General features: G+C 47.1%; 1 protein-coding gene across 2 annotated transcripts in view; it reads left to right on the top strand.

The window, feature by feature from the left end:
- Positions 1–12,689, top strand: part of GNPAT (glyceronephosphate O-acyltransferase) — a 255,633-nt gene that overhangs the window by 193,861 nt on the left and 49,083 nt on the right. For both annotated transcript variants that reach the window (XM_063917641.1, XM_063917639.1), the window contains exon 11: positions 1,722–1,801. In XM_063917641.1, coding sequence (XP_063773711.1) covers positions 1,722–1,801 — 80 coding nt within the window. The remainder of the gene's footprint in view (positions 1–1,721; positions 1,802–12,689) is intronic.

The raw sequence follows: 12,689 nt of genomic DNA, 5'->3' as shown, positions 1-12,689 counted from the left end.
TACATCTCTGACCTTATCTCTCTTTACATCCCCACCCGTCCTCTTCGCTCTGCTAATGCACACCGTCTCTCCTGCCAACTAATTACCTCCTCCCACTCCTACCTACAAGATTTTGCACGTACTGCTCCCTATCTCTGGAATGCTCTACCTCTCCCCGTCCGACTCTTTACCTCTGTACAAAACTTCAAACAGGCTCTCAAGACCCACGTCTTCACCATACCCAGCCAACTCTCCTCCTAACCCTCTTGTTTATGCTCACTGTCTACCCCTTCTGTGTCACTCCGGACTGTTAGCCCCTCACCTTTTAGATTGTAAGCTCGCAAGAGCAGGGACTTCTTTTCTCATGTGCCTTTTCTTACGTACACTATCTTATACGCCATACTCCCTTTGACGGCACCTAACCCCGGGTTTTCTATACCTGTCCTATTTTGTCCTGTACTGCAAGTGCTGTTTCTTGTTTGCTCATTTGATTATGTACTGTGTAATGGGCGCTGCGGATCCCTTGCGGCTCCATATAAATAAAGGATAATAATAATAATGAGGAAAAGTAGTTTAGAATATCTTTATTATATGTGTCACTTTTGATATTTCTGTGAATTTTTTTGTTTTGTATTACATTGGTGAAAATGCCACTTGAAATGTGCTGTTCTTCAGAAGTGCAACAGGATGGTGCACAAACTACTATTAATAGAATGGGGGACCCGATCTCTAGCACCTCAGAGGTAGTGAAATAATCATCTAGTGCACTAGTAAAGCAGGGACTTGACAGTGTAAGTTCTTCATCTCTTATAATCACACCTTTCAAGACAAAGGGGTAGATTTATTGACATTTCTAAATATGAAAAAGAGGTGATACACATAACGACCAAAAAGATTCTATATATCATTTAGCTATTACACTCTAGTTAATGATAGGCAGAATCTAAATGGGTGCTATGGGCAAGACCAAAAGTTGTCTGTTTTAGAAGCTTTAAATCTACCACAAAATGTAATTTAAAATACAATTGTATCTAATCCAAAATCTGCCATTACAGTCCAGATTTTAAGGATGTCCATGCTTCAGTTCAGATGGTTAAATCAAATTGAGGTACTAATTAAGTCACCTGTTCTCAAGCATGAATAGCCATAATTTGTACTGGAAAGGAATGCTAACAAATGCACCCAATTCTTATTTTGAATATTGAAAACAATGTTATCCCTGCAGATACTGCTACATTGGCCCATAAACCCATGTAGCGTCACAGAAAAGCCTTTGCACTATAAGCGTTAAGGGCCCCATACACTAGAACGATAATGCCCAATTTCGGGCATTCGGGTCGATTTATCGGGTGAAATCGGGCATTTTGGAGTTGTTTCCGATCCAATGCACGTTCCCGTTAGCATCGGGTCGGATCCCCTAGATTGAATGTGCTGCACTAACAATCATGTCCGACCCCGCAGGCATGGCTGGGATCGCATACGATACATCTTATGCAAAAGGACCGCATACGATATATCGTATGCAATCCTGCCGCCCGGGAAGCTGCCGGGCAGTTCATGGGAAATCACCTCCGCCTTCAGCCTCAGACATATCGTTGTAGTGTATAGAGACCTTTAGTTGGGGATGTGTTATGTATAAAAATTAATGCAACTGCTGCAAAAGAGCCTTTGTTACCTACTAATGGGCAATGACTTTTGTATGTCCTTTCTCACTGTCTTTTTTATTCTTTTGAACTTTTCAGAGGATGTCTATAAAACATTTTGCTTTATGAGAAATCTTTTTTCCAAAGAGTTCATCTTCTTTCCTGGTTTTGAAGAGAAGGTAAGAGATGTCAATCCACTTTTCTACACAAGAGTAAAGATCAAGTCAGATATTTTGTCACACACCGGATTGGCTGTCCTGTTATCTTACCCGGCGCTGCCACTTCCTTATTTTGCACCTACAACCCAAGATGTCTGTATGTGTCCAATACTGTGCTGCTGCCAGTAATTGTTTCTTTCTTTCCTTCCTTCCTGTTGAGCCAGCGCTGCTATCTTACCTGAAACTAGCTGACTGCTGTTCTACCAAACCTAGACCTGATTCCTTGCACATGAATCCAGTCACCTACAGCAGCCAGGGCTTCCCACAGTATATATCATTATGATTATTATTATTATTACATTTTATGTACAGTATAAGGCGTCACAAGTAGCTCACAGCGCTCTACATACAGCACAAATGACGTGTAATTAGTGTTCTACTAGGAGCAGGCAGCCATTGGAAGAGATGAATGGTAATGAGCAAGAGGAGATGTGGGTATAGACGGTTGCTGAGTAGGAGAGCACTTTAATTGAAGTGTGAGAGATGAGGGCTGTGAAACAAGAAGGAAGAGGGCCCTGCTCCAAGGACCTTACAATCTAAGGGGAGGGGGGAGACAGACAGGTGACATGAGGTGCAAGCAAGTTGAAGGTGACCTGATGACAGGAGGTAAGCGAGACAGATGGGCAAGGCATGAGGCATGAGGGTTGAGACTAGTTTATGCTGCGGAAGGGTACGCGCTGGTGAACAGGTGGGTTTTCAGTGCCGATTTGAAGCTTTGCAAGGTTGGGGAGAGTCTAATAGAGCAAGGGAGTTTGTTCCAGGTAAGGGGGGCAGCACAGGCAAAATCTTAGATTCATGGATAGGATACAGTGACCAGAGCAGTCTCTCCCTGGCCCCTACTCTTTGCCAGAACGGGATCAATACGTAATCCCGCTGGACGGGATCCCGGAGGTCGAAATACAGACGCTGGAATCCCGACCACACAATCCCGACAGGGGTGGCGAGCGGAACGCAGCCCGTTGCGGGCTCGCTCCGCTCGCCACGCTGCGGGCACGGTGCCTCGCCTCGCTCGGCACACTATTATATTCTCCCTCTATGGGTGTCGTGGACACCCACGGAGGGAGAATATGTTGGGATTGTGGCGGTCGGGATTCCGGCGTCGGTATTTCGACCGCCGGGATCCCGTCCAGCGGGATGTTGACCGCATCCCGCCAGAACAACTTCTGCTGTAATCTGCTTGCTACTTCCAGTCTGCAGTAACTAGAGTTTGGCTCCTCAGTCTCCTGTGTCTTCTTGAGATACTCCCTGGAAACTGACATATGTTACTAAGCACTAGCTACAGTCTCCAGTGTGTTCTTGTTGTGATACCAGCTAATACTACTGAGCATCTCTTACTCTCTAGTGTGTTGCTGTTGTCCTGACAGTATTACTAAGCACTATCCACTGTTTTCATTGTGCTTCTGTGTCGCCATTCACCTTTGCTGGGCATTAAACTTAAGGTGCATACACACGGAATGAGATTTAAACAAGTTAGCCGATCGGAACAAATCGTTTAAAAAGTGACATGTTTAAGCACTATCATAATGCCAATGCTTGCATCCGCAGGTAACTTGCGACAGCCTCAGATCTTTTTCTCTAGCATCCATAAGGGATATTGGGGAGACTTAGTACGATGAGGTATAGACGGGGTCCAAAGAAGCCGGTGCACTTTAAATTTCTTCACTGGGTGTGCTGGCTCCTCCCCTATATGCCCCCTCCCACAGGCAGTTTAGAAAAAAGTGCCCTCAGGAGAGTATGCTTGATATTTTTGGTATGCTGTTTGGACAACAGCATACCTGCACCATGGGAGCTAGGGGGCGGACAGTCACCGGCATTGCGAGGTGCAGAGCCGCTTCCCTACTGCAGGACCACCATCCTGAGGGGTTGTTGTTCAGCGGGGCACTGCACCTTGGCTGTCACAACCGCAGCACGCCGCACACACCTAACCTATGCCTGAAGGTGACGACTGTGGTGAGTACAAATCGGGGGCCCCGCTAGGGTTGTCCCCCGGTTCAAGGTGCGGCTGAACGCGGGTGCGGCATACGGGACCCTCCTGGTGGGGACCCGCTAGAGCTCCCCGTGTAGACTGGCTTCAAACAGCTTGAACTAGGACTTGTGTGATGTTTTTAAGCAAACAGGGAGACATTGCCAGTATAAAAAATCACTGTAGCTCTGGCGCCATTGGGGCGGAGCTACCTCAGAGCGGGACCAGAGGCATTTTGGCGCCTTCCTCTGCTTAATGCAGCCTGAGACAGCACAAACAGCGCTTCCTGCCTCATAAGACACACTGGAAAACTGGTACAGGGTGTAGCAAAGGGGGAGAGCCGCTATTGTACACTATCTGGGTCCTCTACAGGACAGAATTTGTTAGTGTTACTGTGATAAATTTAGCTGTCAGCCTCACTGGGACTGTACAGCTATGGGTGTGCTGGTGTCCTTCTTCCGTGTGTCTCCTCTCACATACAGTATGGCAGGGTTGCAATATAACTGTCTGTGTGTATGTGTATGTTCTTGTGCTTACTGTGAAACATGGGTAAACAAAAGCTGTGCAGTGTATGTCACACTAGATTCTCTCCAGTATCATCTGATTCTGTTTCTTCTGAACAATGCAGCCAATCCTCACAAATCAGTGAAGGGGCTGGGGGAGAGGGTCCAGAGCACTCCTGGCTATGGTCTCTCAAAACTATGATGTCAGATATGTCATCCCAGCTCACTGCAAATGTACAGAAAACTCAGCTACTACAACAGGCTGTTGCAGATTTAGCTGCTAGGGCAGATGTTACACAGACCCTCACCCCCCCCCACCCATCCTCTCATGCAGCACCACAGAAGCGTGGTTTGCCTGCTCTACTCTCTGATTCAGATGAGGAAATACAGGAGGATGGGGAGGACTTGGATCCCGTTAGTGGGGATTCTGATTCTGCTTAGGGTATTGAACCCCTCCTACTGTCTATACGGGACGTGTTAAAGCACCCTCTAGAGGACGCTGCGTCACAGCAGTCGTTTCACTTACGTCCTAGAGGATGCTGGGGTCCACATTAGTACCATGGGGTATAGACGGGTCCACCAGGAGCCATTGGCACTTTAAGAGTTTGAGAGTGTGGGCTGGCTCCTCACTCTATGCCCCTCCCACCAGACTCAGTGTAGAAACTGTGCCCGAGGAGACGGACATCTTCGAGAGAAGGATTATACATAGATAGTGGCGAGATTCACACCAGCTCACACATACAAGGCAAACCAAGCTAACGAGCTTGAAACTCGGCAAAAGCTGAAACATTACTTAACCAAGTAACAAAGGCAGTACTTAACCAAGAACAAAGTTAAACTGAACCAGATAACCACTGCAGGATCATGAAGTGCTGGGCGAGCGCCCAGCATCCTCTACGGACTACGAGAAAAGGATTTACTGGTAGGTAATTAAAATCCTATTTTCTCTTATGTCCTAGAGGATGCTGGGGTCCACATTAGTACCATGGGGATGTACCAAAGCTCCCAGAATGGGAGGGAGAGCGCGGAGGCTCCTGCAGAACTGACTGACCAAACTTTAGGTTCTCAGAGGCCCAAGTATCGAACTTGTAGAACTTGGCAAACGTGTTCGACCCTGACCAAGTAGCCGCTCAAAGGAGAGGAGGGCCTCTCCGGGGCTATGCCTCTGGTCACTACGGTAACCCACTTAAGGCACATTTAGGACATCAAGGAGATGGGGAATATTAATGCTAGGACTTCTGCCATGGCAGTGTCGGCACGCAGGGCTTTGTGGTTGCATCAGTGTATAGCGGACACAGAATCAAAGCGCAGTGTGGAATCTCTCCCTTTTTCAGGAGAATGGCTTTTTGGGGTTGAGTTGGATACGTGGATTTCTCTTTCATCCACTAGGGGACACTGGAGCATCCTTATACATTAGGGTGTGAAGCTTGCAACCGGAGGTGTGGCACAATCTAAAATTAGCATTGTCTGCACAGCCGGCTCCTCCCCCTTCACATCCCTCCTCCCTCGGTTTGGAAAATTGTGCCTAGGAGGTACAAGCACAAGAAGGGAGCTCCTGCTCCTTGAAGATTTGTTTATTTATTTATTTCTCTTTTACACTGGCCCAATCCCTCCTAACTAAAGGGAGGGTGCAGATTTTTAAAGGAAAAGATGGTAAATGCCCGATCCCACCTAAATGAAAGGGGGTGCAGGCTTTACCAGACGAAGAGGCTGTGTACCCCTAATAAAAGGGGGACAAAGTTCATGTTTAAGAATCGTGCTGCGTCAACTAAGAAATAGGGGACAAAGCCAAAATTATTTTTAAAGACAAGAGTTCTTGTATCTCTACAGGAGATCCTCTAAGCGTGAGTACTGGTAACGTGAGGTAGAGCAGAGTGTAGCTTAGGCTAGATTTTTTTTTTCCTTCTCTCCATTTACAATTAATAATATTACTTTATTAACCTTCCTCCCCCTCTCTACAAGCTGGCGCACTGCAAGGCTAGACGCAGCGGTCGGCGCGCGGGAGCAAGTGCGGCGCGGGACTCGGCATGTGTTCCCTGTGTGCAGGGGGAGACAGCAGAGCTCGAGCGCTACACAGCAGAAGAGCGAGCGGTGCTCGAGCGCCACTACGAGACCTTGTAACAGCAGTCCTGGCGCGCGCCAGCCGGCGGGAGGGGGAGTGGCATTCTCAACAGCGCCGCGCGGCTGAGGAGTGTCTCAGCAGCGTGCGGCAAGACATGTATATAATTCTAACCTTTTTCGCTGGAGCGGCGGGCCACTTTTCTTAGGCTGTGAACGGTCACAGATGTGACCAAGAAATTTCATTGGCGGCCATTTTTAATATTACTTCAGGCGCCAGTCTGGGGGAAGGGATGGGTCCTCCAAACCCCCCCCCCCTCCAATGCAGAGCATAGGGGAAGGTATTTTCTTACAGGAGTTGCTCCCCCTGCTGTTCTGACTTAGCATATATATATATATATATATAGATTAGAAGGGAGATTACTTATGCAAATAAGTTACCTCTGCTGGTATATATAGGTATATATATGGTTAGAGAGCTTCATTAGGCTACTAGTTCGCTCTGCTGGTATACAATGTCAATTACCTTATGTGGGGATCTACTAAAAAGTAATTATACTTTTACTAATTTATATTTTCAAGGGACTTCTTTTACAAAGATCCTGAGGGAAATACGAGGAAGCAAGCGGATACCAACTATACCATCGTAGCTAAGTTACAGTTGAGGTGTGAGGGTTGCAATTCGACTGGTGTAAACATATTTATTTATTTATTTTTTACTTATAAATTTAATTGGTCCTGCTCCCTTTATATATAGGGAAGGACGGGTAGTTCCAGTCCGATACCTACGCTTCCGTCATCCCTCAGTCTTTCTCTTCCTAGTTTAAAGGGTGAAAGCGCTGCGTGATACCCTGGTAAGGGATTTAAACAACCAAGACTTCTAGAATAGAATCTCCAAGGAGATGGCTGAATCACGCAAGCAGCAATCGGAATGGGCTGCAAGATTCTCTAAGACGATGAAGGAATTTCTCATCAAGTTAACACCGCCCGCACATACAGAAACGAATGTGCGCAATGCTGTTAAACCACCTCTTCCTATTATACAGGAATTAAAGGAGGACGAGGGTTTTCTTTTTGATAAAAGGAAGGTGAGTTAATGAAATCTAATCTAGACGCCGATTTTCCAAAAGAGGATACGGCAATTTCAGGTCTTGAATCTTTAATTGAAGCGGTAAAGGAGCCGCGTTCAGCAGTGTTTCCCATTCCTAAATCCCTCCAATCTCAAATGGAGGAGACTTGGAAACAACCTGACAAAAGCTCTCAATTTACAAAAAGGGTTTCACGTAACTTATCCCCTACCTAGGGTTGGAATGGATAAGTGGAAGAATCCTCCAGTAGTGAAGGCTTCCCTAGGAAGGTTGTCAAGGAAGACAATCTTACCAAGTCCTAATGTAACGATTTTAAGGGACGCTTCAGTTTGTAAGGTGACACAGCTTTAAAGTAAATTTTTATAGCAGCTGGTGCAGCACAGAGACTTACGATCATCTGTGATTAGGTAAACAAGGCCATGGGAGCGTGATCTGGACGTATGGTACAGGCTATTGAGGAGAAAAATAGCTTGGAAGAGATTACCCAACTGGCAGAGCACATTCGAGATTCTGCTTCGTACTTGTGTCAGGCATATTAGCAGAATAGCATCGCGGATATATCTGCATCGGCCATATCGCTTAGACGGATTTTATGGCTCAGAGAATGGCACGGAGACTCTGACACCAAGCAAGAATCCATCCCCTTTGGGGGTGAGATCTTTTCGGTTCAGAGTTGGACAAGTGGATTTCGCAGACTATAACAAAGTAGTCCACCCTTCTACCTACTCCTTATAAGGAGCTGCTCCATAAGTTAGGAGAGGTTGTTTGGGACGTGTGATTCATTTGGATCACAGTAATTTCGAGCCCGAAGACGAGGCTCCAGTACACAAGTATGTGGGGGCAGAGGTAGTGGCCGCTCACAGACAGCAAACAGAAAGCAGAATCAGCCTGCTGACAAGACCGTGGCGTGACGGACTCCCAGTTCACCCGGGATCCCCCTTGGTGGGCGCACGTCTGGAAGGTTTTCGGAACATCTGGGCTACAGCCTCACCAGAACTTTGGATAAACGACCTAATCTCCCAGGGGTACAGTGCCCTCAGACGGCAAAAACACTGCTGACAGCAATTAACAAAATTGCTTCGGTCAGAGGTCATTATTCCGGTTCCCACCTCTCAGAGGAACGGGTTTCTATTCCGATCTTTTAGTCGTGACAAAGCCAGATGGAACAGTCAAGACGATGCTCAATTTAAAGGTTTTAGACCAGTTGCTAAGGGTCTATAGATTCCAGATGGAATCAATCCAGTCGGTCATTGCAGGCTTAGAACAAGGCGTATTCGTGATATACATGAACATAATGCTTATCTACATATCCCGATATCAGCGCCTCACCAGGCTTACGTAGGGTTCGCACAGGTGAAGGATCAATACCACTTCAGGGCCTTGTCGTTCGGCCGATCATCGACCACTAATCGTTACGAAGATCACGGCAACCAGGGTTGCAGAATTGAGATAGATGATCTACTAATCTGAGCATCCTCTCGGGAACAGTTGATTGAGAATGTTAAGACATCTCATCTATTTCACATTTCACAATGGTGGATTGTAAATTTCCAGAAATCCAACCTCAGGTCAACTCAATGGATTCAATTCCTTGGTCTCATTGTGGGCACGGTACAATTGAGTATTCCTACAAGAGAATAAGGTCAAGGACCTACAGAGATTGGTGGCTCAGGTGCTGAGGTCACAGACTATTTCTCTACACCTCTGTGGGCACCTTCCCGTGAAGATGGTGGCGTCTTTCGAAACTCTCCAGTACGGCAGACTTCATTCCCGACCATTCCAGATGAACCTCAGTGCTCAAGGAGCAGGGTCACACTGGCTTTTACATCAAAGTATTTTGACTTTCACCGCACAAAGGACCCTCCTTAAATTGGTGGTCGTCGCGCAGGTATCTCGCATCAGACAAGGGATTCGGCATTTGGGATTGGAGAATCCTAACAACGGATGCCAACCTCAGAAGCTGGGGGGCTGTCCTGGAGGGACATCAGTTTCAGGTGGACGCCATGAACATTATCGAGCTGAGAGCGGTTTACAACGCGCTTCTCTTAACCGAAGACCTAGACATGGGTCAACACTTAAAGATACAGTCGGACAATGTCACGACGTCAACTTACATAATCCGTCAAGGAGGAGCAAAGAGCAGGATGGCGTTACAGGAAGCCACAAAGATCTTGTGGGCAGACGAACGAAGCATCATCCTCTCGGCAGTGTTCATTCCCGGTGTGGAAAACTGGGAAGCAGATTGTCTAAAGCATCTGGACATGCATCCGGGAGAGTGGTGCCTACATCCACGGATTTTCGACATGGTGGTGAGGAGATGGGGTCTACCTCAAGTCGACCTAATGGTGTCTCGGCGAAACCATCAGCTGCCCAGATATGTTCCAGGACAAGAGATCCAGCAGCAGAAGGTGTTACAAGACACATGTTACAAGACACATTTCCCACCTTTCCCACTCATACCCAGGTTTCTGAAAGGTGTGAAACGGGAACGAGTCTGGGCGATTCTAATCGCACCAGATTGGCCCCGCAGGAGGTGTTACTCAGACCTGCAAGGGTTACTACATACGATCCTCGGCGGTTACCTCAGAAAGAGGACCAGTTATCTCAGGGACCGTTCCAACACCAGACCCGCACAGGCTGCGTTTAGCGGAGTGGCTATTGCAATCTGAATCTTAAGCCACGGAAGTATACCAAGAACGGACATTCCTATGATGCTTGTCGTTAGGAAACCGGTCACTGCCTTGCACTGCTACATAATTTGGAGTCAAGAACGCGGGTGGAATTCGACGAACTTCACTTAGTCAGACTTCTACTTTTCCTTCAGGCCAGTCTAGAAGTAGGACTGAGACTGGGCGTTCTGACGGTTCAAATTCGGCTCTCTACATATTTCAACGGCGGTTGGCATTCTTGCCAGAGGTTCAAACCTTTTTACTGGGGGTTCTGAGGATACAACCCCCTTTTTCGTCCTCCCGTTGCGCCATGGGACTTAAAAAGTTGGTGTTGGAATTTTTGAGATCTCCAAATTTTCAGCCGTTAACAAGAATGGACCTGATATATCTCTCTTGGAAGGTCACATTATTGCTTGCCTTGGCTTCGGCCAGGCGGGTTTCTGATTTGGGAGCCTTATCGTGTGTAAGTCCCCTTTTCCTTTGTCATGAGGTTAAGGCGGGATTCCGTATAAGAGTGGATTTCCTTCCTAAGGTTGTTTCGGGGGTTCACGTAAACCAGCCAATCGTGGTCCCATCTTCCTAGGGTCTCGCAGATGGGGACTTGTCCTTGGATGTTGTCCGAGCTTTTAAGGGTATACGTGCAGGTTACATCATCCTTTCAGAAAGTCGGACCATTTGTTTTGTTCTTTATGATGGGCCAAGGAAGGGTTGACCAACATCTCTACGGTCTTTGTCTAGACGGTTTAGACTTGCCATTCGGCAAGCTTCTATTTCCTGTAGCACACAGGTTCCGGTTCAGGCGGGTGTTCATACCACCCGATCAGTGGGTGCCTCATGAGCGGCTATCCATGGTGTTTCCATTACTCAGCTTTGCACAGTGGCAGCGTGGTCTTCTACATGTTTGATAACTTTGCGTCCGGAGACTCTTAAGTTCGGACGTTTACTTTTGCAGGCCACCGACAGCACTCCCTCCCTGGGGGATAACTTTGGGATGTCCCCTAATGTATAAGGATGCTCTAGTGTCCCCTAGTGGATGAAAGAGAAAAGAGGATTTTGGTACTTACCGATAAATCCATTTCTCTGAATCCTCTAGGGGACACTGGACGCCCACCTCGGTGCTGTCAACCTGCTGTGTTCAAAGTTCTTGTTCAAACAGTTCGTGCAAACGGTGTTAGTTTTTTTCGGTAAGAGTTTCTTGGATGCTGTTTGATCTGATATACGGTTCGGTTCCTCGCCAGGTGGTCTAAGTATCATGTCCTATTCTCTCAGTCAAATTTTCCAAACTCAGGGAGGAGGGATGTGAAGGGGGAGGAGCCCGGCTGTGCAGACAATGCTAATTTTAGATTGTGCCACACCTCCGGTTGCAAGCTTCACACCCTAATGTATAAGGATTAGTGATGAGCGGGTTCGGTTTTTTGGAAACCGAACCCCCCCGAACTTCACCCATTTTACACGGGTCCGAGGCAGGTTCGAACCTTACCGCCTTGCTCGGCTAACCCGAGCGCGCCCGAACGTCATCATCCCGCTGTCGGATTCTCGCGAGATTCGGATTCTATATAAGCAGCCGCGCGTCGCCGCCATTTTCACTTGTGCATTGGAGATGATAGGGAGAGGACGTGGCTGGCGTCCTCTCCGTTTATTCACTTTATTCATTGTTGAACTTGATTGCTTAATTGTGGGGAGGACTGGGGAGCAGCTGTTAGTAGGAGTACAGTGCAGAGTTTTGCTGATCAGTGACCACCAGTCCGTTCTCTGCCTGAAAAAAACGCTCCATATCTGTGCTCAGAGTGCTGCATAATAAATATATCTGTGCTCACACTGCTTAATTGTGGGGACTGGGGAGCAGCTGTATGTATTATTTATATAGCAGGAGTACAGTGCAGAGTTTTGCTGACAGTGACCACCAGTATACGTTGTCTGCCTGAAAAACACTCCATATCTGTGCTCCGTGTGCTGCTTTATTGTGGGGACTGGGGACCACCAGTATAATTAATATTATATAGGAGGAGTACAGTGCAGAGTGACGACCAGTATACTATATATAGCAGTGCGATACGGAAGGCCACTGCTGTGCCTACCTCTGTGTCGTCATTAAGTATACTATCCATCTACATTCTATACCTGTGGTGCATTTTAGTTTTGCAGTTTGCTGACACAGTGTCCACCAGTATACTATATATAGCAGTACGATACGGAAGGCCACTGCTGTGCCCACCTCTGTGTCGTCATTAAGTATACTATCCATCTACATTCTATACCTGTGGTGCATTTTAGTTTTGCAGTTTGCCGACACAGTGTCCACCAGTATACTATATATAGCAGTACGATATGGAAGGCCACTGCTGTGCCTACCTCTGTGTCGTCATTAAGTATACTATCCATCTACATTCTATACCTGTGGTGCATTTTAGTTGTGCGCAGGATATATAGTAGTAGGACATTGCTATTGATACTGGCATATAATTCCACACATTAAAAAATGGAGAACAAAAATGTGGAGGGTAAAATAGGGAAAGATCAAGATCCACTTCCACCTCGTGCTGAAGCTGCGGCCACTAGTCATGGCCG

This window comes from Pseudophryne corroboree, chromosome 4 (assembly GCF_028390025.1).
Source record: "Pseudophryne corroboree isolate aPseCor3 chromosome 4, aPseCor3.hap2, whole genome shotgun sequence".
NCBI lineage: Eukaryota > Metazoa > Chordata > Amphibia > Anura > Myobatrachidae > Pseudophryne > Pseudophryne corroboree.
The sequence above is the reverse complement of the archived record's forward strand: the minus strand, read 5'-3'. Positions and strand labels throughout refer to the sequence as shown.